The sequence below is a fragment of the Setaria italica genome, chromosome V, assembly GCF_000263155.2.
Source record: "Setaria italica strain Yugu1 chromosome V, Setaria_italica_v2.0, whole genome shotgun sequence".
Classification (NCBI taxonomy): domain Eukaryota; kingdom Viridiplantae; phylum Streptophyta; class Magnoliopsida; order Poales; family Poaceae; genus Setaria; species Setaria italica.
The window spans coordinates 4,074,820-4,100,252 of NC_028454.1; the positions used below are offsets into that span (position 1 = coordinate 4,074,820).

At 43.1% G+C, this 25,433-nt stretch overlaps 2 protein-coding genes, 1 non-coding gene and 1 pseudogene across 10 annotated transcripts; 2 read left to right on the forward strand and 2 right to left on the reverse strand.

Moving 5' to 3' along the window:
• Positions 1-1,513: 1,513 nt before the first annotated feature.
• Positions 1,514-3,477, forward strand: LOC101762334 (annotated as a pseudogene).
• A 1,884-nt stretch (positions 3,478-5,361) lies between these two features.
• LOC101784991 lies at positions 5,362-14,671 on the reverse strand. Of its 3 annotated transcripts, XM_004967650.4 has the most exons (11): positions 12,768-14,669; positions 12,022-12,252; positions 11,476-11,605; positions 10,846-10,998; positions 10,499-10,737; positions 10,340-10,409; positions 9,925-10,131; positions 8,698-8,927; positions 8,010-8,088; positions 7,804-7,941; positions 5,362-6,177 (listed from the first exon to the last, which is right to left on the reverse strand). In XM_004967650.4, exons 1-11 carry the CDS (start codon positions 14,468-14,470, stop codon positions 6,166-6,168), a joined length of 3,192 nt encoding a protein of 1,063 aa, XP_004967707.2. In that variant the 5' UTR covers positions 14,471-14,669; the 3' UTR covers positions 5,362-6,165. The 3 variants fall into 3 exon arrangements, 2 of the variants coding, with proteins under 2 accessions (XP_004967707.2, XP_012701910.1); XR_002677814.1 differs by lacking the exons at positions 5,362-6,177; positions 8,010-8,088 and adding an exon at positions 8,114-8,274 and having other exon boundaries at positions 7,868-7,955; positions 12,768-14,671; XM_012846456.3 differs by lacking the exons at positions 5,362-6,177; positions 7,804-7,941; positions 8,010-8,088 and adding an exon at positions 8,106-8,274 and having other exon boundaries at positions 12,768-14,671.
• Positions 14,672-16,577: 1,906 nt separating this feature from the next.
• Positions 16,578-21,017, reverse strand: LOC101762737 (pentatricopeptide repeat-containing protein At3g63370, chloroplastic). Of its 6 annotated transcripts, XM_022826422.1 has the most exons (6): positions 18,636-21,017; positions 18,346-18,425; positions 17,482-17,586; positions 17,345-17,386; positions 17,198-17,261; positions 16,578-17,053 (listed from the first exon to the last, which is right to left on the reverse strand). In XM_022826422.1, exon 1 carries the CDS (start codon positions 20,986-20,988, stop codon positions 19,150-19,152), a length of 1,839 nt encoding a protein of 612 aa, XP_022682157.1. In that variant the 5' UTR covers positions 20,989-21,017; the 3' UTR covers positions 16,578-17,053; positions 17,198-17,261; positions 17,345-17,386; positions 17,482-17,586; positions 18,346-18,425; positions 18,636-19,149. The 6 variants fall into 6 exon arrangements, with proteins under 6 accessions (XP_022682157.1, XP_022682161.1, XP_022682159.1 ...); XM_022826426.1 differs by lacking the exon at positions 17,345-17,386 and having other exon boundaries at positions 16,578-16,997; XM_022826424.1 differs by lacking the exon at positions 17,345-17,386.
• Positions 21,018-23,429: 2,412 nt separating this feature from the next.
• Positions 23,430-23,503, forward strand: TRNAI-AAU. Its single transcript has one exon. It is a non-coding gene; the product is annotated as a tRNA-Ile (tRNA).
• Positions 23,504-25,433: the final 1,930 nt, after the last annotated feature.

Below are 25,433 nucleotides of genomic sequence, written 5' to 3' on the forward strand. Positions count from 1 at the left end.
TGACCCTGCACAACATATGTGCATACTCCCTCCGTTTATCTTTATAAGACGTGATATGACTTCACACAGTCTCCTAGATTACACTTTGACCATTCATTTATCAAACATTATACTCCCTCCGTTCCAAATTGTTAGTCATTCCAACTTTCTTGGAAAGTGAAAGCATCTCAAGTTTAATCAAATTCTAATATTTATGATATCAAATAAGTACTTTTAGATTTTTCATTAAATATATTTTCATAGTATATCTATTCGGTGACATAAATCTTTGTAATTCTCTCTATAATTTTGATCAAACATAAAATGGTTTGACTCTCCAAAAAAGTTGGAATGACCTACAATTTGGAACGGAGGGAGTATTATTTATGGTTATAAACTTATAACATTGGAGAGTACATTTGATTACCAATCTAACCATTTCAAGTTTATATTATAAAAATAAAAAATGTTAGCTAAATTATTGATAAAGATTATAAAGTTTGAATCTTAATATACGTGTGTATGCGCCTTATAAAGATAAACGGAGGGAGTAATATATAGCAGGAATATTACCACCATTTTTGCAATCATATACAGTGAGAACATGCAGATGCAGTCATTGGACCCCGCAGGATCCATGACAGGTGCACCAGAAAATACAACCCAGAAGGCAGAACAGGTACTGTCCCCGACGCGTGGACCCCGTGACATCCACGGATGATCCAAGGCATCTCCTGGAGGCTGCCACGCGGGCCCCACTGCCGCCGCTAGGACCTTCCACGGCACTCCACCTGACGACCGTGCCTCCACCAACCTCCCTTGCCACCTCCCTATAAAACCTCCCACGGAAAAAGGCAATGGCAATCACTTGCCTTCTACTACCCCTGGAGCTCGGGCCGACGGCAATGGCGGCGGCGGTGGTGGAGGAGGACGTGATCATCGTGGGCGTGGCGTACGAAGCCTTGTCCTGGAGCGCAACGACTGCGTGGGTCGCTGTGGCAGAACCACGGAAGCGCACCTACGACCGCCTCCACATCTACCTCGCCAAGCAGTACTGAGCGCTCCCGCACGCGCCGCACGCCGACGAGGCCCCCACTGGCCACTACCTCCCCCGTGATGACTTCGCCCGCTACCTCGCCGGCTACGCGGCGCGGTTCACCATCCGCACTGTTAGAAATAATCTTGATTCATATGTGTATCAGCATGTTTAAATTTCATTTTGCATGTAGTAGTGTCAATTTGTGTAGGTCACATGCTAGTAGAAGATGTGTACATGAGATACATATATATGCTAGGTGGGTCAGCTCAAGGTGCCGACGTGCCGTGTGACGTGGACGTCGCCGTGCGACGTGGTGTTGCACGTAGAAGCATTGGAGCTAGAGGCAACTACCTACGAATAAGTCAGATTGGTCAAGGATAACATTGTGTGAAGGAGCAGCAAGGAGAGGTCAAAACTATTAGCATGTGCATGGATCGTGGAGTCTGATTTGCATGGTCATTAGTGAGAGTATTTGGTGTTCCTAACTTGCAGGGGATGGGGATGAGTCCATGCTGTGATGAGTCAAGTCGTAAAATGTGTAACTTGACATGCATGACCGTAACTGCCGGCTAGTGGGAGAAGTGCTACTCGTAGTATTTAGTTCCATATATTCAGTCATTTGTTTTGTGCTGTGAAAAGTAAGAAAGAGTCTTCGTGTCTGTCTATCAAAAGAAACAAGTGTGCGTGTGTGTCACAACCGAGAGAGAGGAAATGATTCCCCAGAGAGAAGATTAAGTGTTTGTGATAAACACTTGTACCTGTGAGTGAGCGATTCCAACACGCACGCGCCTCCGCCGCGAAGTCCGGTCGCGGGGGTTCGACGGGGAGAAGGGGAGGTGGGAGGTGGAGGCCGTCGACCTCGCCACGGGCCGGCGCGAGCTGTACGTGGCGAGGTTCCTGGTCGTGGCGTCCGGGGAGAACGACGAGCGGTTCGTGCCCGAAGTGCCCGGGCTGGAGGCGTTCCCGGGCCGGGTGGTGCACGCCGCCGAGTACCGGTCGGGCGAGGGGATGCGCGGCAAGGCCGTGCTCGTCGTCGGGTGCGGCAACTCCGGCATGGAGATCGCCTACGATCTCGCCGCCGCCGGCGCCGTCACCTCCATCGCCGTCCGCAGCGAGGTCAGTACGCCGCTAGTATATGGCTCGCCCGGCCCCTTCCCTCCCCTGGCGCCGCCGGAGTGTGACAGCCCAAGCATTCCGGTGTTGCCTCGCGGAGGCCTTAACGAATCGAGTTGGTTTGTTTATCGTTGTTAATTTTAACTTTAAAAAAATAAATTTGCATCGACGACCGCGCATGCAGCTTCACCTGGTGACCAAGGAGATCTGGAACGTGGCGATGTCGCTGTACGGGTACCACGTCCCGGCGTGGATCATCGACAAGCTGGTGCTGCTCATGTGCGCCGTCGTGTTCGGCGACACCGCTCGGCACGGCCTCCGCCGCCCCGCCATGGGGCCCTTCACCATGAAGTTCACCACCCCGGCCTACCCCGTCTTCGACGTCGGCACCTAAGCTACGATCAGGACCGGCGAGATCCGTGTCCTCCCCGCCGGTGTCAAGAGCGTCCGCGGCAACGTCGTCAAGTTCTCGGCGACGGGAGACGCCACCCCTTCGACGCCATCGTCCTCGCCACTGGGTACCGGAGCACAGTCAGGCGCTGGCTCAGGGTACGTACGTGCAGTAACAATTCAGACCGCAGCCGGTACATGAACATGTGTAGTGAGCAAGACTTTTGCCGCGAAGCAAAGTTCAGACCGCAGCCGGCCGGCTTCATCGTTGCATGCATCCTCAGCTTGCCCTATATACTTGCAACTTATATGAATCATTCTCTCACTCATGGCGCCATCAATTGTATGAGCTGAGGTGGTCTAGCTTCATCATTGAGTTCCCTAATTTCGAAACGATTTCAGAGCGACGACGGGCTGATCGGCGATGACACGGGATGGCGGCGCGGCCCTACCCGGAGCACTGGAAGGGGGAGAAAGGTCTGTACTGCGCGGGGCTGATGCCGAGGGGCATCTACGGCAGCTACGAGGACGCAGAGCTCATCGCCGGCGACATCAGCGAGGTGTTGCGCCACCAGCAGGCCCAGGGCAACGGCACCGTCCGCAACAACGGCTCCAAGTAGCGGATGCGTGGGCAACGGCTGTCTCACCTTGCCATGGGCACACCTTGGACAAATAAATTGAATTAACTAGCTAGCTTGTCCTAAACGTCATATATTTTTTATGAAGGTAGTATTTTTTTTCTATCTATAGTTGATGTGCAATGACAATCTGAGATATATAGTTGATTTGCTATCTACTAAAGTTATGACATGCAGAAGTAATCAGCTGTAAAATTGTAAGAGACGCTCTAAGATATATAGCCTTGTACAAGGGCATCTCCCGGTTCAGGATTTTCAGTTTATGAACATTAGCATGGTTTGAGTTGAGGTTGTAGAAGTCAGTTGTAGACGGCACAAATAGACCGTCCAGAAATTTAACTATATAATACCAGCTCCAAAGTTTTCATATGACATGCACATATCCCTGTTTTTCTTCTCTGGTCAGTAATCCACCAGAGCAAATTGCTCTCCGGTGATGAAAAAGAAGGTTCACTAAATTGGAGGGGGAAGTCAACAAGATGTACATCACTGTAAAAAAATCCACCAAATGTGCTCTTATGGGATCTAAACAATTGGTGGTGGGAGTATAGAGGGGAAAAAAGAGATTTCTCACTTGTTGAATTCAAAGAAGATGTAGTGCCACATGTTGGGAGGGGCAACCAGTGCTTGCGCTGCATCCTCGCTCAACTGTTTAGCTGCGCCAACATGGCTGCAGCCGATTCCAGGCAACTAGGATTTTCATCTCTGACTAATGCAGACTATCTCACACTTTGATGCCCATCGCCAGTGGTGCTTGGCATCTCCGCTCACGGCCGCCAAGGTTGCCCGCCACCACAAATACCTACGGCAGCTGACTTGATCAATGTAGACCTGCATATTCTAAGCATCCATGTATTTTCATGGCTACTATAATCCCGTACGCTTCTAGAGGGTGCATTGCGTCGATTGTGCATAGTGCTTCAATTGGAGTGGATAGATAAGGCCTTTGCTCATCAGCTCTGCATCTTGCATTGTGACTCATGGTGGTAGGCGTGCTCATTGGTCCTGCTTTTTGCGAGGTGTGGTGGTAACCCAACCTCCTCAGTTCTATGCTCTATGAGAAGTGTCATAGCTTCCGCTTCTCATTTACACGTTATTATCATATTGTGGTCATTATAATCTTGGTGGTTTTGTTGTAGGTGTCGGAGGATGGTTTGGCACCCAAACAGAGCAGGCAACGGATGTTGTGCCACCTTTGCAACAGCCAGGCTTCATCAGTCCGTATGATGAGTATGACATGGATTAAGCGAAAGAGGATGAAACGGAGGAGTTGAAGAAATCTAATAAGTTGGTTTGGCTGCAGGACCACGGCAATACCCATGTGCGTCGCCATGGTCACTTTGTATCTACAACATGACAAGAGGGCTAGGCATCTAGCGTTGGATGAGTTTCTTCGCAGTGATGCTCGTTTTGTTGCATTCCTTTCAATAGTAGAGCTCCACGAAATTCTACAACTTTCTACGCCAATTCAGCACAAACCATGTCAGGAAAATTCAAGCAAGTTAGAGCAGGTCTCAAGAAATAGAGCATAGAACTTTCAAAATGAAACAAATTGATTCATAACTGCAACTTTGTACTTGTTATGCTAGATGGCATGAAAGATTAGACCTTTGAGTGCACATGAAAGAAAAATTTAGATCCCTTGTCAAGGACCATTTGGGTAAACTCCTTGAAGCAAAAAGAATCTACTAGAAGCAAGGAACCGAAACTAGATGGATCAAATTTGGTGATGAAAACACAAAACTCTTTCAGGCCATGATTTGATGGTACCATAGTGACAGATCATGAACAGAAAGATGGTGCCCAATGGACTGCTTTCAAGGAAAGGTTAGGCATTTCTAAAATTTACAAATATTCATTGTGACCTTTCAAACCTCCTGCAATAGGTTCTACTCCCAAAATTGGATGGCCCTTTCTTAGTGGAAGAAATTCATGCTTCTGGCCCTGATGGTTTCAATGGTGCCTTTATAAGGAAATGTTGGCCTCTTATCAGAGAATTTAGGCTGTGAAGAGACTTTGCATCTGGTGATTTGGACCTCTCCAGCATCAATGGTTCTCTTATTACTCTTATTCCTAAGAAAGATCACCCTCAATCAGTTAATGACTGCAGGCAATCCCTGCTTACTAGTCAAATTTTGAAAACCTCATCCACTCAATTGTCAGAACAAGTAGATTCCTAAATGGAGTGGCAGTGTATCAAAATACATGAACTTGGAACTCCAGGTACAAAACAGTAGCATAGCAAATCACCGAGTCAACAACGGCCAATCACACTACTCACTCATGCCATCTTATTCTTGTTACAACAAAAGAATCAATTAACCTTCGGTTCAGAACAACAGCCACGACCCCAAAAAAAACATACAGAAAAATTGTATGGAAGACCAAAAGAAAAGGGATACACAAATCCTGCCTTTTCCTATACAAAACTGTAAACTACAAACAACATTTAGAAAAACCATTTGCTTCTGTCACCCTCCGCATGCTTCCGCCACACTACGGGGGCAGGGTACAGAAAACGTATGCCTCTATTTACAGTATTCCAGTCTTGTTGATTCCATTCCAAAAACCAAACTGCTCCAAGACACTATGCACAACATCAGATATATGAACAACACCTTTACAAACAAAAGCTTGCCTCATGTACTCTGCGCTCTCCACACCAGAACCCAATGAACACCAAAACTGACATCAGTGATGACTGGTGAGGCATTAACACCAAGAACTTCATAGGGGTAATGGTACTGATACGGTCTGCAAAGTGCAATCCTGAGACACACCAGAACTGACATTAATGATGAGGCATGAACAAGGCCAGTGGCATCCTGTCCTTTGTGAGAGCGCACAAAAGTTCATGTAGGGCATCTCCAGTATGATACGACCTTTGCCGTGCCACCTGATGATCCAATGCTCTCACTAAGAGGTCCTATCATCATTTTTTCATTACTCTGGCTATTCCAGTCATATATGCACTGCTTGCACTATCACTCCACTTCCCAGGCTCCATCACTCCCTCCTCTGCACCACAATGCAAATGACACAATTAGGAAACAGTTTGTGGTATTTTGGTTACGAAACGAACAAATGAAGCAGCAAGTTAACAAATTGCCATGAAGACTTTGTTGAAATATCCCTCCCAAAAAAAGATGAATGTTCTATCTGCTATTGTAGATGCAGGAAATCGAATATTACAGGGCTAAAAAAAGAAAAAAAAAGAAAATTTTAAAACTAGTTTGTAAGAATATCGCTGGAAACTAGATTAAACTCCCATTAGACATCACATTAGAAGCATGGGTGGAACTTTTCAAAAGATGCTTATAAGAAAGGTTCTTCAATTTATAAACTTGACTGCAAAGTTTGGATTTAACTTGACCTGTTATACAATAGAGACAGACTAAATTAAACCTTAACAATCAATTTGGAATTTGGAAATTACAAAGAATCAGTAACTACACAGGGTTTGCTTGTAATCACGAAGTGTCAGCATCTTAACAATTGATGATCAATAGCCGAAGCATATGAGCACAAACATTGTCAAAAAGCTTCAAGTTGAAATATTACTGGTTAGCATGAGTACTACTTTAAACATTCATGCTGACAAAAGACAATGATATTATTGGAATATTGAATTCTAAAACAAAAAAAGAATGCATAATATTGACTGGCTCTATATTCCGTTATGTTGCAGTATTGCTCACGCGGTACCTATCAGCACAGTACTAGTTAGATACTTGCGATTTCAATAACTAGTTTCCTTGTAGACCGGGTTCATTCCTTGTGGATGTACTTTGTGTTTTCACATATTAGTGAAAGTTTCCTAAGTTTTTTTCTCGAACACACAAGAGAACTGCACATCATTATATTAAGAAGAAGAAAGGAGACCAATATGACTCGTACGAGTATACAACACATTCACACAAATGCCCCCAGGGGATGTACTGATTCCTAAGTAAAAGATTATTTCTTATGATTCGCATCATAGTTAATATAATGCTTGTTAATGAGCAAGTACAATTGTTTATGCTGAATTGAGAGGGCAGGGGAGGCACTTAAGCCCCGTTTGGTTCTTTAGTCCGGACTAAAATTCCTGTCACATCGAACATTCGGAGGCTAATTAGGAGGACTAAACATGAGCTAATTATAAAACTAATTACACAGATAGAGGCTAATTCACGAGACGAATCTATTAATCCTAATTAATCCATCATTAGCACATGTTTATTGTAGCATCACATTGTCAAATCATGGACTAATTAGGCTTAATAGATTCGTCTCGCAAATTAGCCTCCATCTGTGCAATTGATTTTGTAATTAGTCTATATTTAATACTCCTAATTAGTATCTAAACATTCGATGTGACAGGAATTTTAGTCCGGACTAAAGAACCAAACGGGGCCTTAGGTATTGTTACCTTCATTTTTTTTTTGTTTGATAACTTATTGTGTTAAGACATATAATCGCAATGCCTGAGCACAGCATGTGTTGCATATTGCAATTTACTTATCCAAAAAAATCAGTTGAGATAAATCTGATCCAAAGCTAATTTCACTCATTTTACCTGATAATTTAGTAAAAGTAAAAGCAAGAAATTAACACGATAACAGGAGCAAATGAAAAGATGGCTCATGTCTCTGTAATACTTACCATTGTAGGGTCTGAAAGCATAGAATATGCCTTTCCAATTATTTTGAATAAATAATCAGCATCTCTGCGGATTTCATTTGTGATTTCTCTCCATATTGCATCACTGATATTTTCACTTCTCACAAGAAATTTACCGGCCTGTGGCAGAACAACTGTTAGAGAAGAGAAGAATGTGAGTTACAATTGCTGGAAAACAAATACATTACTTTGTCTGGATGATGCCTTAGTGCTGCTTTGCGGTATGCCTTCTTTATATCCACGGTAGAGGAAGAAGGTTCGATTCCTCTGAAAGGAAAAGGAAGTGACTTACTCAAATGATCGAATGAAATTGTGAGCTTTTTCTCCATGTAGTGGTCAAATAATTGTATGAAATTGTGAAGTTTTTCTTTCCACCAAAAGCGTATGAAATCCCTCTGCTCCGGCATGTTCTAAACTATTTTCCACCACTTTTCAGCTGAATGAGTAACCAACCTTGGAAGGAAAATTAGGCATCAAAAACAGCTTCCTTCCGTAGGGGTTCAAATGGGTGTCAATTTTGGCAGGTAAGTATCCACTTTTTAGTTCCAATGTGAAAGTTACAACTGACAATACTGCAAACAGAATTCGATAAACTACGCAACTCACAGGAACAAAAGATATGGCAAGAACATTTGGATTTCATCAAGCTACAGAAAGATTCATTAACTGCAGAAGTTGCAGTAAAATGTAGTTAAAAATCAAGAGCACCCATCTACATGACCAATATTAAATTAAGAGGATGTAAGTAATGGCCTTCTATTATTTCAGATTCAACTTATAAAGCTGAATTGTGACAAAATTTAAATTAATAGGGACTACAGAGAATATAATATGCATGCTGTAGGTAATTTAAAATTGTAAAGGACAAAGACTTACAATATCATATACACATTTAATGGGGCCCCCTTTCTGGCATCCCGTTCCAGAGAAGAAAACCGAAGATTGGCTCGATTCAGATTGCTACGGATACTCTCTACCTTCTCTGATGGCATGGACATATTTTCTTGCAGTTGTTTCTCAAGAAGAGTAATTAACCTACGAAGATCATTTTCTGCCTGCTCATAGTCCCTTATGAGTTCGTACAAACTAGATCTTCTGGAAATAGCCTGCAAAAGTAGCAAGCACAAATAAGTTATGTTTTGACAGGCAGGACTCGAATTCATGGAAAGACTACAACCAAAAATCATGAGCCAAAAGGCCCTTCTCAAGACTTATCCAATAAAACTTGAGTCACACTAAAATACCATTTAATGTGTCACTGCATGTGGTTCGTGTCAACCTCACATTGGATGACATCTGATTTGTACACATTGTTCATGGTTCTTAGGTAATTAATTATAGGAATAATATTTAACATGAATATAAAATACCATTAACCAATGCTCTAAGGTTCATATCAAATATTAGTCTAGTTGATCACCAAAACCGTCCACACAATAATGATCGCAGTCAAAACAATTAAGATATTTCCCCAACCAAATAAAAACTAACATACAAAAGATGAGAAAAGTAGCAACTTTGCATTACAAAGGAATGGTTGTTACTTGTTGCTTGTTACCGTTGGTTTTGATGGATGGAATCCACATAATTAAAAACAAGAATTGCTATGTGGAAACAAATATTTCACTACATAAACTAACTGGAGCATGCCTATGGATTAGGTAGAAGGCCAAAAAGTCACAAGCAGTTATCTTTTTTTCTCAAACTACGCAAGAGAGCTGCATGTCATTTCATTAAGAGAGAAGAAAAACACAGTACACGAACCGGCTCAAAAACACACACCTCTCTCTCACACACACAACCCCAAACAAGACAAACTATCCAAATATCATTATGTACTTAGTTTGGGGTAAAATTAAGTTGAAAAAAAATTAAAATTCAAAAGGTGCCAACTACTCATGCATAGAACATGCAAGGAAACAGGTAAATTCTTAGTGTGTGAGCTAACAGTAAGGAAAGTATGGCCTACTAAAGCACATGATAAAACAAATTGGCATCATAGCACAGTTGTACAAGTGCCTTTGGCTAAAGTATAGAAAGTGTTAGAGAACACAGTTACATAAGGAATTTTTATTTGATACAACAGGAGGATAATACACCAACCTTAGCATAATCTGCATCAAGGGCTATGGCTAGTGAGCAATCTGCAATTGCATCTAAAATTTGACCCATTGCTTGATACGCCGCTGCACGGTTACAAAAGCAGACTGCTAAAAAGCGTAGTGACTCGCTATTGCTCAGCAAAGCAGCAGTGTAATGTTCCACAGCCTCCAAATATTTACCAGATTGAAATGCTTCATTCCCAGCAGCCTGAAATACAGCAAACAAGAATGTGATGCCATCAGTGTAAACTTCTTGAAAATTTGCTGAATACCAAGGATCATCATGTGCGCACAAGATCAATAACAACATCACAGAGCGGAGAGAATGCTGGATATAGTTTTGCAACATATGGATAGATTAGTGGCCCAAAAGAATGCAATTGAGTGAAATCATATAAGGCCAGCATATGACATACTTTAAGCTGCAGTAGTTCAGATATTGCCATGGAGAATGATGAAATAGATTCCTGAGATTGCTTCCCACACCTAGTGAGTGTTTTCTCAAAATTAGCACATCATATAAGCAGTGATGCATGGAATTTGGAAGCAAACAAAACTAGCATCGAAAATATTACCTGCATTCCATGACTTTTATTTGGTCATACTTTTTTAAGAACAGGTGAGCCTCTTCAAGCTTTCCAAGGAAGAAATACGACTTAGCAATAAGATGATAGCGCCACAACTTCACAAAGCAAGTATTATTGTCCAAGCTATTGCTTTCTGAATGCTTCTCAGGACACAAACACAGGCTATTGTTTTCTGCTACATAAAGAGTTTCTTCGCAAAACTGGATTACTTCTTCATATCGCTGCAACTATTAATATCCAACAAAACTAACAGTTAGCCCAAAAATTTACTATTGGAAAGTGGAAACTTAGTAATGGTGTACACATGGCAAAATAAGTTTACCGTACATACAGACCAGTAACAGTGCTTCTGCTTTCATCGCCATCAAGTTATCTGAATAAATACTTATGGATAAAGCATCAGAGATCATTTGTAAGGCACTAGGTATCTTGTCAAATGCCTTCTTCATAAGGTACTCCTTGGACTGATGAATAAAACCAGATATTTTCTGCAAAAAATACACAGACATAATGATTGGATTACCAAGTTGCACATAACAAATTATTTTGAATGCGTGTTTTCTGAGAAGGGTTAAGAAAGGTGCAGAATCCAGATAAACACTATCCAAGTAATAAGACATGCAACACAAAACAGGTGCACTCAAGAGTTGCAAACATCTATACTGCACCAGGTGCATTCGCCATAAATCAATTTTCTTTCATACTGCTGGGTAGTCAGTCTGCCAAACGTAGCACTAAATGTATTAATGACGTGGGATCAAGCCCCACTTGTCAATATCACAGCTAATGGTAAGTTAGAATTTAGAAATATGTTGCCAGTTGTTTGTTGCCAATACCCCTGGGTAATTATCGTGTACCGAATGGGGGAAAAACTGCTCAAAAGGTGGTTAATTTGAGAAACATTTAATCTGGTATAATAGGGGTAGTTAATCGGCATAATATCAGAAAGTTAATCTGTACAATACCTGAGCTTTTTGTAGACCGTCCGAAGCCTCTTCTAAAATTTTATGGTCCAAGCTTGATAGATGACTAGACTTCAAACACATCTCAAAAGCCTTTTGTGCTTCTTCCACATCCCCCAGGGCAAGTAGGCAGCTAGACCCATTAGATGAGCATACAATAAGTTCATATATTCATAATGTAAAATGCAAGTGAGGGTGCTACACACCTACGAATAACTAAATAATTACCAATATCTGTTATAAATTGGACCTTCACTTAAGACAAATTTTACGACTAACAGTTGCATGAAATATTTCTTTTCTTTGAGATCTGAATGCAACACTCTAAAGTTGGTTAGACTGAGTAATAATCCCTAGAAAACATGTAAAAAAAGTAGGATGCTTCCATGGATTTCCAATAAGATAGCTTTTGTTTGTTCTACTGAATAGACAGAACATGAATTGTGATATGAACTGCAACAGTTAGTTTTCCTAGAAGCTAGTATGAGAATGAAAGCCAATGCATTGGTTATTGTATCAACAGCATAGCCTGATAGCCATTGGTCTTACTTGGCAGCTCTGACTTGTGCCTTGAGAAAGCTGGAATCGATACCAATAGCTTCTCGACAATCAGATAGGGCCTCTCTCATCTTACCCAGAGACATCCGAGTAGCTGCACGATTGCTGTAGCACAGCATTAATGCTTTTCTAGAAGCTTCATTTGGAGAAAAAGAATCAATCCCATGGGTATAGCATTCCTCAGCCTTAGTTAACTGTCCTTCCGCATATGCTTGATTCCCCCTAGAACAAATTAAGCAGCTCCGCATTAAAACATCAAATATCACAAAGGACATACAGCCCGAGGAACCCCAAAGATAAGGTAAACTGTACGCCTAGCTAGTGCAACGCAAACAATAAAGCTATTCAATCTCGATATAGAACTCAAAATATTTTCACTTTTTGTTATTCCTTCATAATACTACTACCAGTCTACCACCCAGACATCTAATTTTGACCAGCAATCCAGCAAAATGGTTTGGTCTAAGTGTAAACAGGGAAAATAAAACCCAAAATAGAAGATATAACTGATTAACCAATTTTTGAACGGTAAGAAGTCCAAATAACCCCCTAAGTTTTGCTCTAAACTCCGCCTGTCACCCCAAACTCTATGACCAGGTAACCCCTTAACCTCCAAATGGTTTTACAGGGTTTTCTACAACCACTTGCATGGTTTGGGTTGGGTGGTTTCACCCTTGCAGAAGTCCATGCTAACTAAATAAGCAAAAGGGAGTGACAAGAGTACGTCATGCAGGCACCTTAAACGCCATGTTTCACAATCTTCATGGTGTTCAAAGTTTTCTGTTTTTGTGCATTCCGCTCCCCCGCTTATGGTTACCCTGTTAGGTTCCATTTTGATGTATTCAGTCCACTGAGCAGCTGAATCCCCACATTGCTGAGTAGCTGAAACTTCTGAGCGTGCAAGTCCAATGGCAGATGAAGGAAGGCTTTGAGTAGAGTTAGCATGATTACACATTCCTCCACCTTTTTTCTTGTTGTGTCGTCTTTGTAGGTGCAATGTACTTTGATTAAAAGTTGATGCAGAAAATATGAAATCAGATTGACCAGAATGTTCCGTGTTTGCTGCAGAAGTAAACTCAGTTCCATCACGACTACTTTCTGTTATTTGCAAAGCAGAGCTGTAAGAATTGCCTTGGACGCAATTGATACCAGAGTCCAATAATGCATCTTTCAAATTGACCTTTGTTTCAGAGGACACCTTTTCAGAGCAATGGTCATTTCTTCTAGATACTGATTCGAAGGAAGAAACCTGGTGAGCTGAGGAGAATTTCTTTGGCATTACAGTTCTTCTATTTGTGATCATACCCTTAACTCCTTTGTTCCTAGATGCTACATTGTGGTCTTGAACAGTGAAAGATTTCTCATCGAATGGCCTGCATTCAGTAAGTTCTGAGGCTTCTACTGCTTTGATATCGTAAGGCACCTTTACAAAAGAAACCTTCGCACTGCCATCTTCAGATCCAAAGCTAGAACCAAACTTTACTGTAGGAGAAATTTCACAAGGTTCTGAGTGTAGAGGATTCTTATTAGTAGAACCAAATGCATCCTTTGCATCCTGCAAAATGAACTTTGTGCAAGTTCTATCTTTAGCAACTGAAGCATTAAGTTGTTCAGAGTTATATATTGCACCGTCTTTATCACTTGAATCTTCCTTACTGATACTAGTTTGAGTTGCATTAGCAGTGAAATCCCGGTACCCAGCATGTCCACCAAAAACAAAGACATTCTGTTGAACATTACCACCATGTGCAGAAATGTTACTTCCATCCTTTGGCAAACTACCTTCATCCACAGAATTTCGGATGGGCAAGCCGTCCCCACTCCTAGCAAGTTCCATAGGAGCATTATGGTTGGTGGAGGTTTGCGAAGCTAATGATCTTGTCTCCGCATTCTCACATTGTATAGATTGAGATGGGGCTCCTCTCCCTTCATCAAGTTTCTCGGTCTGATCGTGAAGAGAGTCCGGAAACAAACCCTCATGCAAACTGGAATTGCTTCCATGGATCCCAGAGGGATCACTGGCGTTCATCACTGGAACCGGATCATCTCCTCCGGGAGCATCAACGTCGCTTCGCCTGCCGGAACCACCATCCAATACGAGCTTGTCAACTGCAGACCGGAGCTCAGTCAACGAGGCCTCACCGGATCCGGACGAGAAGGTCCTCCTCAGCTCCGGCGCCCCGGCCCCGCCACCCCCGAACACGAAGTTGGCGTCGCGAGAAGCGCCCCAGGAGCCCACGGACGGCGACCCCTCCTGCTGGGCGGAGGCGGCCGCCCCGGGGCGGCGCGAGAGATCGATCCCGGGGCGCCTGATCGTCGCGGAGGCGGCGGCGTGGCGCCGCGGCCTCGCGGCGCGGGGCCTGGGGCTCGAGGCGGCGGCCGGGATGGTGGGGAACGGCGCGGAGGCGGAGATGGCGAGCGGATCGGGCGCGGGGTCCATCTCCGGCAGCGGTGGCGAGGCGGGGGCGGCGGTGGTGGAGGAGGAAGAAGAAGAAGAGGCGCTTCACCTACACGGCGGCGGCGCGCCGGGGACGTGCGCGCCGTCCCGTGGCGGGGCTGGCAGGTGGGCCATGGGGCAGAGAGAAACGGGGACGGGGAAGGAGGTGGAGGAATTGATCTGATCCGGTTGGATTTGAATTGAATTGATCTGGAAAGGGCAAAAGGGAGAAAAGAAAAGAGTGCAAGAGCGGTCGTGCTGACACTGACCAGATAGAATATATGGCCACCAACACGCTAATCACTGTCATGGGATCCCACTCCTGTCAGCAGTTCCCTATCACCGAATCACGAATAAACTTGTCAAAATTCTTCCAAGAAACAAGAGGAGCAAACAGTAGCGTAAGGTCTCGATCAAGGATTGCAAATATACTCCCTCCATTCCATTAAGTGCATTCAAAAATTGTCCTAAATTAAACACAATAACAGAGGCTCGGGATCTAAATATCTCCGCTGCTAAAAAATTACTGAGCCAAACTGCCAAAACCTGAAACGCTTCAGGCTCGTTGCTTGTAACAAAGAAAGGGCAAGCTGAAAGGTTCTGGACCTTCTGAGTTGTTATCAAGCCATCTATTTCCTATACATAGGGACAATAATGTTATTTCTTATCAATGCTAATTTGATGTTCAAATTCTAAAAAATGCACTTATAGTGGGATGGAGGGAGGGAGTAGCTGCCTCTATCATGATGAGACACGGTTTTGTTTTAGTAGCTTGTAAAGTGTGGATTAGATTCTAACTAAAGATTATTCCGATATTACAATGTGTAAACTTGAACAAAGTGATGGACGTCTTTCTTTATCTAGGTTTGTGTTGGTGCTGCTCCGACGTACAACTCGTTGTATAGTTTTTTAGTTCTTTCTGGTTACGTGGTTATAGCCTTCCAGAGATATAATCTTGTATTTTTTCTGCTATATCAATAAAAACACACTCACCGAGTCTTGTTCGTTAAAAAAACTTAAACAAACATTGTTTTGTATGGTAAAAATTCGCAATAGGCGGTTCCATGCACTCGTTCCTCAACTGAGTATTGACCATGGCCCTTGTAACATGCCAGTGGTGTCAAGAGCTGGCTGGCAGGGGATTGGATATGGCTCGTTATTCGTATGAGCCAACTCAGAAGATGAATCGCACATATGGGCCGCACGCTTCGGACTCATTTGTTAAGTGGGTCACCGGCATCATGAAACAGGCTGCTCTCCGCCCAACGCGACAAAGCCCAACATGATAACTTTGGCACCGGTAGCCTGATTTAGCTAAGCGAACCTGTAACCAGATTGATAATTAGTACCACATCGCTAGGGGATATCATCTGTGTCGGTGTTGAACAACATAAAACAAGGGGTACCCCAACATAACAACTCATACCTTTCTCGGCCTTTTGGCTAAGATCAAGTGTAGTATCTGTTCTTATCAGTTTAATATCTGATATGTGGATCAAGTACCCACAATGATATTAAATTTATTTTTTGTGGGGGAGAACTAATAATAATGGCTTGCCATTAGGTTTTCAAGTGTCGCCTGAGCGTTGCACTGCTGCTTAGGCCTGGCACACCCCAACCAAAACAAAATTCAATTTTGATATTTTTTATAAAAATAAAAAATAAAAATAATCAAATTGATGATTTGGTAGCATATCGTTTATGAAAATGTTGGGCATTCTAAGTCTTACTGGTTTATTCATTAGATGAAACAAAATTATACAATTTATGCATATAAATTTGCTTTATATCCTCAAAAAGGCATACATGAACCGTCACAAACTCGATATTTTACGCATAGAAATGTGCATTTACATCCTCAAAAGGCCGATGAAGCGTAGTACCGGATAGATAAATTTGGTCTTATTGAATGACCCAGGGAAACAAATTGATTTTAAATTTAGTTAGTTTCACAGCGAAACACAGTTGAGGTGAACATGCATGCTGCAACTGATATCAAATACCTGTGAAAAGTGAGAACACAAACTTGTACAAGTCCGTCACTCGACAGAATCATGGTAGAATATTTTTTTGTAAATAGTAATCATCAGGCTCACAATTTGTTTATGTGATCACGGTGGCAGAATTCAGAGCATGTTTCGCATAAGCATTTTCCAGCCAAATCTGTCATTGCAGGTTCAGTTGAATTACAAAATATGGGAATGCAGCGTAACCTATGAACTCAAGCTCCATATACAAATGCACCAAAGAACTGCAATTTGGCACTTATTCATTCTGACAAAGAACTTGGTACACTCCGATCACATGATTTTGTCTCAGCCAGAATGCCAGATGGTTTTGTCTCAGCCAGAAATGCCAGATTAGCACTCCTGTTAGCACTTCTACCCATTAGCACTCCCGTTTGGAGACATGGCTAATGGATAGAACTAAAGTCCATGAAATATCACTTTCACCCCTTTATCTCCTCACTTCCCCCTTTCTCTCTCCCCTCTTGGTCTTTTCACAAGCCATCAGCACCCATTAACGTATCCTATTGTATCCAAGAGCCAAGACGTGAAAGCATCAGGTCCTGCTGCATTCCGTTGCCTACAATTATGTAGTTGTAGTTGCTGAAAGAAGTAACTAAACATTGTTTGGACAAAAGAAGTAGTAGCCTTCTTATTTCTGCAACTCCTAAACTATAAATCAATTGAGCCGACATTGAAGTAGTTCAACTGCATCTGCATTTACCTGTGATGGAGTTGCTTAGGTCCTTGAATGGAGTGTGATCTCCAGAGCATTTTGAAGGCACCATCTACAGGAGAGAAAGATAGCAGATAAAATAATCAGCAAACAGTTGTTAAACAAAAGAACAAGCACTGCTGTTATATTATGAACCTGAACTGACACAAATATCTCCTTCCACACCAGTGTAAATTCCTCCATGAAAAAAAAAAGATTCTTGAGCTTTCTGAGAACTAATATAATGGTTCTGGTTGACTCCAGCTGTCAATTTGGTCGATGAATTTCTTTACCTTTCCGAGAGCTAATGGTTCCTTGATGGTTGACTTCCACCTGTTTACTTAGCTGCTGGCTTCGTCTCCTCAGTGCTGTATGTCAATTGTACCAGCGAGAAAGACCTGAGTACAAAAGGAATTATGATGACAGGTGCCAACTTGACCACTTCTTTGAACACACTGGAGAGGAAGGTTTGAAATATTGTTTGATTCTATAAAATTCTTAGAACCCTGATGTGTGCAAATAATATTTCAGGGTGATCAAGTATTGCCAATGCCAGTGAATGTAGGAGAGTGTTCTGAATTGAAATTTATATCTGGCTGACTTAGGCATATATTTACTGGAAGTAAACAACAATTTCACAGGTAGCACGACTGAACTCATGAACTTCGTTTTTTATTCGGAGATCATGGATTAGGTAGATTAGAAAAATGTTTCAGAGGCTTATGGAACAGAAGTTCAGCAATTTACTATTAGTTTCTTCAGAAATTAAAATTGCTCGTGAAGGGAGACAGCATGCATTGTTTCCAACAAGGACTGTTTGTCCAGTCAAATAAAAGCCAGATAAGGCACATGATGCAGACAGAAATGTGTCGGTCAAAATGCACAGTTTCTGCTTAGAGATAGCAACACTGCCAATGCCTCGGACTTCCATACCCTTTCACGGAATAACCACAATTTCAGACGATTATTCAGTAAGAGGGCTTATTGCTGACTCAATTTATTTGGAAAGAACCGATCTGATAGTTAATGGTATATGTATATTGTAGAACAGGAATTATATGTGTTTTACAATTGGTGTATTGTTCCTCGCAGCACTTCATATGGATCCTTTATCAAGAAAACATAAAATTCAATAGGAATTTCACCTCACACTATACCTTAGTAAAGAGGAAGAAATAATCAGCACAATCCTTTTTAAAATTCCATTTTTCTCCACATGCTCCCACAGACCATCAACCTACAAATCGAGACAAGTCAACAATTCATTTAGTCCATGTTATTTGAAGTCTGTACTCCATTGATTAAACATAAGGGTTGGGGCAATGTATACTAATTTATCCTGTTCAATGTTTAATCTACTCCTTGTACATATTTGGACTGCAACTATCTACCGCTCTCTTATCCACATAAATAAAATGAGATCTAGTAATAGCGAAGTGTCTAATACCGTGAAAAGCAGGAACTGGGAGTCAAATCTAATGCTTGCCGTGTTTGCAAAAGAAGCGAGATAAGATATTGCTCTAGATCCCAGCATCAGGTACTTCTTGACAATTCGCAGAACATCCTGTCCTTCTGTACCCATATCAACCAAAAATTCTTAAGCAAACATTTTTGACAATTCACAGGACACCTTGTCCTTCTATACCTTTTTCTAAGATTACTGAAACACTCAGGCTGAAATAGACAAACATGTGAACATACACAATACAGAGTTTCCAATTTTCCATGTCATTTGAGTCTTTGCAGCTTATCCATTTTATATGTTGATGACCAAACAACTAATTCAAGAAGATTCTCAAAAATGCCTCGAATGCCTCAGCGCAGAAAAGTTAGTACTGTCATTTCATTAGCCCAAATGCCTCAGATCAGACAAAATTAATAATATCAGAGGACCAGAAGTCTGGAGTAAGCTCTCAGCCAATAAGATGCCTATGTAGTTAGTTCTATGGCCTAAATCACGTTCACCAGAAGTCTCCACAAGAACAAGAGCCTCCACTGAAATGGTGGAACCTGTTGGCATCTCGGACCACGATATCCCTTTCAAACAGCTTGGACACCAGCTCGGTGAACTCGTGGCAGTCACCACACACCCTGAGGTTCTTAGCTATCCTTAGAGGCGTACCTGAACGAGTGCTGATCAAGCTGAATGCTATTGCAAGCCTCTCGCTGTGTTTATGCAACATATCTATCTTTTCTTCACTCACATCATGAAGGACAAACCTTGTGTCCTCTGTGTAACCTTCTTTCCCCATTTTTTCTGTTATCTCAGCAAGCTTGAGATGGATTGCCTCTGAGTCTCTATGAGAGTGATCTCTTGCTGTGAAAGTGTGGACATTGTTCCCTATCTCAATCCAACTGCAAGCTGGATCTTTTCTCAACCCTAGTTCTTCCATCCTGGTTCTAACTTCATTGACATCATTCCACTTTCCCATCTCAGCAAAAACATTTGATACAAGAATATAGTTGCCTGGGTTGTCAGGTTCCAGCTCAAGAAGCTTATTGGCTGCAACCACAGCAAGGTCATGGTTTTTGTGGACACGACATGCCCCAAGCAGTGCACACCACACCACAGATGTTGGTTTCATAGGCATAGACTCAATGAACCTGTAAGCCTCCTCAGTCTGGCCTGAGCGGCCAAGAATATCAACCACACAGGCATAGTGCTCCTGCCACGGTTTTACCTGGTACTTGTTCATCATCATATCCAGATAGTATTTACCCTCATCAACAAGCTTTGAATGACTACAAGCATGCAGCAGAGCAAGGAAACAAACATGATCAGGAGTCAGACCAGTCTGTAGCATTCTCTCAAAAATATCTATGGCTTGCTTGCCATGTCCATGCATGCCAGTAGTGTTAATCATTGGTGTCCAAAGAACCACATCCTTATATTTAGCCCCATAGAATACTTTGGTAGCATAGATCATGTTTCCACAACCAGAATACATGTCCACGAGGGAACTAACCACCGGACCTTCTATAGGAAAGTTCCTTCTGATTAGAAAGCCATGAACCTGTTTTCCTTTTGTCAATGATGACAAACCAGCAATAGCCACCAAAATACTTACTAGTGCTACAGAATCAGGTTCAATATTTGCTTTCTGCATCTCAGTAAATAAGGAAACAGCTTCATTTAACAGCCCATTATTTGCACAACAGTTTATCATACTAGTCCAAGTAACAATGTCCTTTTTCTCTACCGTCTGAAATATATTTAGTGAATGGTGAACCTCTCTGCAGTGCCCATATATATCTATCAGCCAATTCTTCAGTATCAAATCAAGCAACCCATTTCTAATAGCATACGAATGAACTTGCTTTAGCAGAGAGAGGATTTTCAAACCACTACATGCTTCTAAAATGCTTCCAATCATCATAGAATCCACCTTAATCCCTTGTTTCTGCACTCCTCGGAATATTCCCAGTGCTTCAAAATGCTGAGAACTCTGCGCAAAACAAGCAAGGATTGTTGTCCAAGATATGTGATCTCTAATACTCATGCTTTCAAATACTTTTGCACAACACTCTATGGAATCACACTTTATGTACATGTCCATCAATGTATTCCCAACCTGCAAATCAGTATGAAGCCTATGCTTTATAGCATAGGCATGAACCTCTCTGCCATTGTTTAGCCAACCCAAATGTCCCAATGCTGAGGATAAGCTTACAACACAGGAATGATCAGGCTGAAAACCATGTTGAAGCATTTCACCAAAAAAACTCAATGGCCTCAACATACAAACCGTGTTGGATGTAGCAGGAGAGCATCGAATTCCATGATATGTAATCTTTCTCATCAATCTGATGGAAAACTCTTACAGCACTATCCACCCATCCGCATTTCGCATACATGACAAGCAAAGCATTGAACTGGATGTTGAACTCACTGCTACATTTGAGAAGTGCTGCGTGTAACTCCCTACCCTGATTCAGGAGAGCTAGCTCCACGCAAACTTGCAGCATCCCCACAGCCGTGTAGGAATTCATACCGAATCCGGAGCTCTGCATCCCTCGGAACAGCTCCAGGGCTTCCAATGTCCTCCCATTCTGCACCACCCCGTTATAACAGAGTTCCAGGGCGCGACATCCCTCCCATCCTGCAGCCACTCGAAAACCCGCAGCGCTGAATCCAGCATGCCGCACTTGGCATACATCCCGATAAGCGCATTGGCCACGAGGGTGCTCTTATCAAGTCCACTCTTCACAGCCAGACCGTGCACCTCGTGCCCGCAGCATCGGTCCCCCTCCACACCGCACGCCTTGAGCACCAACGCGAGCGTGCACCCGTCGGGCGTCGACCCCGGCGCCGCCGACGCCCGCATGGCCCGAAAGACCCGCACAGCCTCCACGGCGCTCCCGAACGAGAGGTATGACCCGACGAGCGCGTTCCAGGAGAAGACGGTCCGCGCGGACATTCCGTCGAACAAGCGGCGCGCGTCGTCCACCCGCCCGCACCGACCGTACATGAACACCAGCTTGGTCGCAAGAAAGCCGTCATCGTCTTCGTCAAGGGAACCCGTGTCCAGGGCGTGCGCGTGGACCTGCCTGCCCTCCGCGGCCGCCCTCCTGGCGGCGACGAGGTCGAGCACCCAGCCGTAGTGCTCCCGAGGAGGCTGCGCCCGGGCCGCCAGCAGACGTAAGGCTTGACGCAGGTCGCCTTCCTTGCAAAGCCGCTTCAGGGACACGGAGGCGGAGGTGGACTGGAGGGGCGAGCTGGCGGGTGCGGGAGATCGGTGGGGGAGTGGTGGAAGGGACAGCGCTGCCATGGCGGTGGCGGGCTTGGAGGCCCCGGGGAGTCGGACGCTCATGCCACGGCCTTGCCAAATGTCCGAGGGCTCGCCATCTTTTGCTGAAGTCTCGCGGCTGCCGTCGTTGCGCGTCGGGGTGGTCGGACGGAGCACCGGAGCCGAGCAGCGGCGAGCCGTGGAGAGTGGGGTATGACCCTAGCAGATACGCGAACAGCCGGACGGGGGCGCGGCGACGGCAAGCCCCATGGCGGCGGCGGCGTGGCGTGGACTGGGAACGGGATATATTTAGGCCTTTACCAATGTAGCGACACTGTTTGTTCACCCCTGGCAGACATTGGAGGAGCCGGTGAAGCTACAAATTGTAGCTACTAGGGGGAGCTGGAGCGGAAGCCGGCTGGAACTCCTCCAAACATGCCCTTAACTATTTGCTATCCGACGGCACTATTTCCGTTGCCATCCTTACTTTCAAATTTGTCATCCCTACACGAACGAAGTAACATTTTTACTTTTTTTTACAGATATGGCGTGCCAACTCACCGTGCTAGCATGGATCCGGGATGTGAAATTACTGAGCCACCCCGCTTATCCAAAAAAAATATGGATAATGACATTGGCATCATAGACAAGTCATTTGGTTTCCAAACTGCGGTGGAGATTGCTCAGCAGGCAAAGGCATGCAGCATGCTGTCATTGTAGTTGCTGAAGGAGCTGGTCAGGAATTGATTCCCCGTACTGATGATCAGAAGCGTGAGCAGGACGAGTCTGGCAACATTGTGTTTCTTGAAATCTGAGCTGGGTAGATGGTGGAAGAAAGAGCACCCCCAATGAACTGTTCACTGTGAAATACATCGATCCTAAATACATGATCCGAGTGGTTCCGGCAAATGCTACTGATAATTTGTACTGCACCTTGCTGGCTCATTCGGCAATCCATGGGGACATGGGGTCATGGCTGGGTTTACTGGCTTCGTGCCTGGTCCGAGTAATGGGACATACACAGTTAGATACCATTGGAAGACGTTGCTGTGGCGAAGAACCCTGTTGATATGAATGATCACAAATGGGCATGGGTCAGATCAGTCACAAAATCAGCCAGATTTCCTGATATCCCAAGCATAAGACCTGAAGCTCAGTGGTGTCGCCAAATTGTAAAGATCACTGATCCTCCCTGCACATGTTAAAATGGATTTCTCTGATCCAGTTGCTTTCCCGGTTATTTTCTGTTCAATAAGATGGTTCGATGGTAGATGCTGTCCCCTCCAGTTTGTGTGCTTGTGGAACTCTTCTGAGAATGTAGGTAGCAAGCTGTGCGTGTACGTATGTCTAAATTGTCGTTCTCATGAATAAATGATGCATGATGAAGCTTTTGTTCGAATTAAAAAAATGCTGTTTCCCTTAAGCAGCTGTTTGTCAGTGGCAGAGCATGGAGTAAAAGTATGCTAGGTTCATAATATGTAAAATATAAAAATAGAAACACTTGAAACCAAAATGGCCTATTAGCTCAGTTGGTTAGAGCGTCGTGCTAATAACGCGAAGGTCGCAGGTTCGAGACCTGCATGGGCCAATCAATTTTTTCCCCCCACATTTTGGTCTGCGCGACGTGCCACGACGCTTCAGGCTTCAGCTGAAGCCAAGTGCCCAGTGGAAGAAAGATTAGGCATCAAAAACAGCTCCCTTCCATAGGGGTGCGAATGGGTGTCAATTTTTTAGTCCCCCTTTCAGCGGCAACATGGGGGTTGAAATTGACGATACCGCAAATAGAATTTCTATTAATTACTTCCTCCGATCACAAATATAAGTTCATTACAAGACTGATATGTTATCATAAATGCAAATAGTTACATAGGATGTGAGTTCTTTCATAGTGAATCTGTGGATGCCAATCTTGTTTTATCGATCTATATAAAATTTAAACAATAAATAGTTAAAGATAAAAAAATTGTTCTGACTAAGGACAAACCAAGATGGGCTTATAGTTACGATCAGAGGAAATTCACAACTGAGAGGAACAAAAGATATTGCAAAAACACTACACTTTCATCAAGCTATAGAAAAGATTCACTAGCTGTAGAAATTACATAAAAATGTGGTTAAAAAAACTCGATAGCACCCATCTATAGGACCAACCTTAAGGCCCTATTTGTTTCAGATTATAATCCACCTAGATCATATAACTTGGATTATGAGTCATGGGTACTATGGTAAGAGATAATCTTGGGATCACACTAGGACCACAAATAATCTGAAATAAGCTAGTCTTGGGCAGGTTATTTAAGATTATTTGCGTTCTTGATGATCTGTTACCCTACCATCCTTGCACCATAATCCAACTTATATGATTTAGGAGGAAAACAAACAAGCCCTAAATCATAGGAGGGAAACAAACAAGCCCTAAATCAAGAGGATGTAATTAATGACCTGCATTTCAGATTTAACTTTGTCATGGACCCTATGTATGATGCCATGCCATGGCTTAGTCAAGGTGCTCCTAATTGAATAGTTTTGTTTTCGGTTTTCCAAATAACATCAATGCGTATTCGTTCCCAGAGCCATAGTACTCGATTTTCATTTTCGATAATAGAATATATATATAATAACAACAATAATAATAATAATTTAGGCTTTTTTCCGATTGTCTCGGACCAGTTTTATATATACCGAGCGGGGCTCAGGCAGGAACACCAAGATCTACTGTTCCCCGGGGTAATGGCATTCAGTTAGCAAAGTGGAATCTCAAGACATGCCAGGACTCTTTGACATTAGGGATTAGGTATGGCATCCTGTCCGTAGTGAGAACACATAAAATTTCACGTAGGACCACTCCGGCATGGTACCTTTGAGCTGTGCCACCACATGATTAAATGCTCTCACTAAGAGGTCCTATCCTCATTTTCATTGCTCCGGCTGCTCATGTTCCATGGGCACTGCTTGTTCTACCGCTCCCAGTTCCCGGGCTTCATCATTCCCTTTACTGCAGCACATTGCAAACGGCACAACAGGAAACAGCTGATGATGTTCTGGTTTCAAAATGAAAACAAATAAAAGCAAACCTTGACAGACTTTTATACACAGAAAACCAACTGCCATAGAAGAAATGTTCATGCTTAAAGATGACGATGTTACTTACTGTAATAATGAATACTAAAATAAAATAGCATGCACATTATTCATTGCCTCTATATTCTATTAAGGTGTGGTACTGTTCATGCTGTCCCTACCAGCGCAGCATTAGACTTTGGAATTCATTATTCTCCATATTCTATTAAAATAGCCAAGCTTCTCGCGTGGGCCGGTTAGAGTGTTAAACTCCAGGAGTCGTTGAAACTCTCATCCCAACCTGGGTTCGAAACATGACACCTTCTTAGAACAAAGCCCGAGAGAGTCTCCTCCCGTGGTCGAGTTTTTTTCCTACCAGCGCAGTTTTACTTTGGAATTTGAGATACGAACAATTGTAAATTGGGTTGGCTGGTTTCCTTATAGATGTACTCCATGTA

Bases quoted from the DNA above. Each gene is read 5' to 3' on its own strand.
- LOC101784991 (XM_004967650.4), bottom strand. From the start codon at position 14,470: ATGGACCCCGCGCCCGATCCGCTCGCCATCTCCGCCTCCGCGCCGTTC. The intron at 8,089-8,697 runs GTAAGTCTTTGT...TTTTCCTTTCAG, and splicing joins TTAAATGTGTATATGATATT to AGGAATCGAACCTTCTTCCT. The intron at 7,942-8,009 runs GTAATGTATTTG...GTTCTGCCACAG, and splicing joins TAAGGCATCATCCAGACAAA to GCCGGTAAATTTCTTGTGAG.
- LOC101762737 (XM_022826426.1), bottom strand. From the start codon at position 20,988: ATGAGAAAGATTACATATCATGGAATTCGATGCTCTCCTGCTACATCC.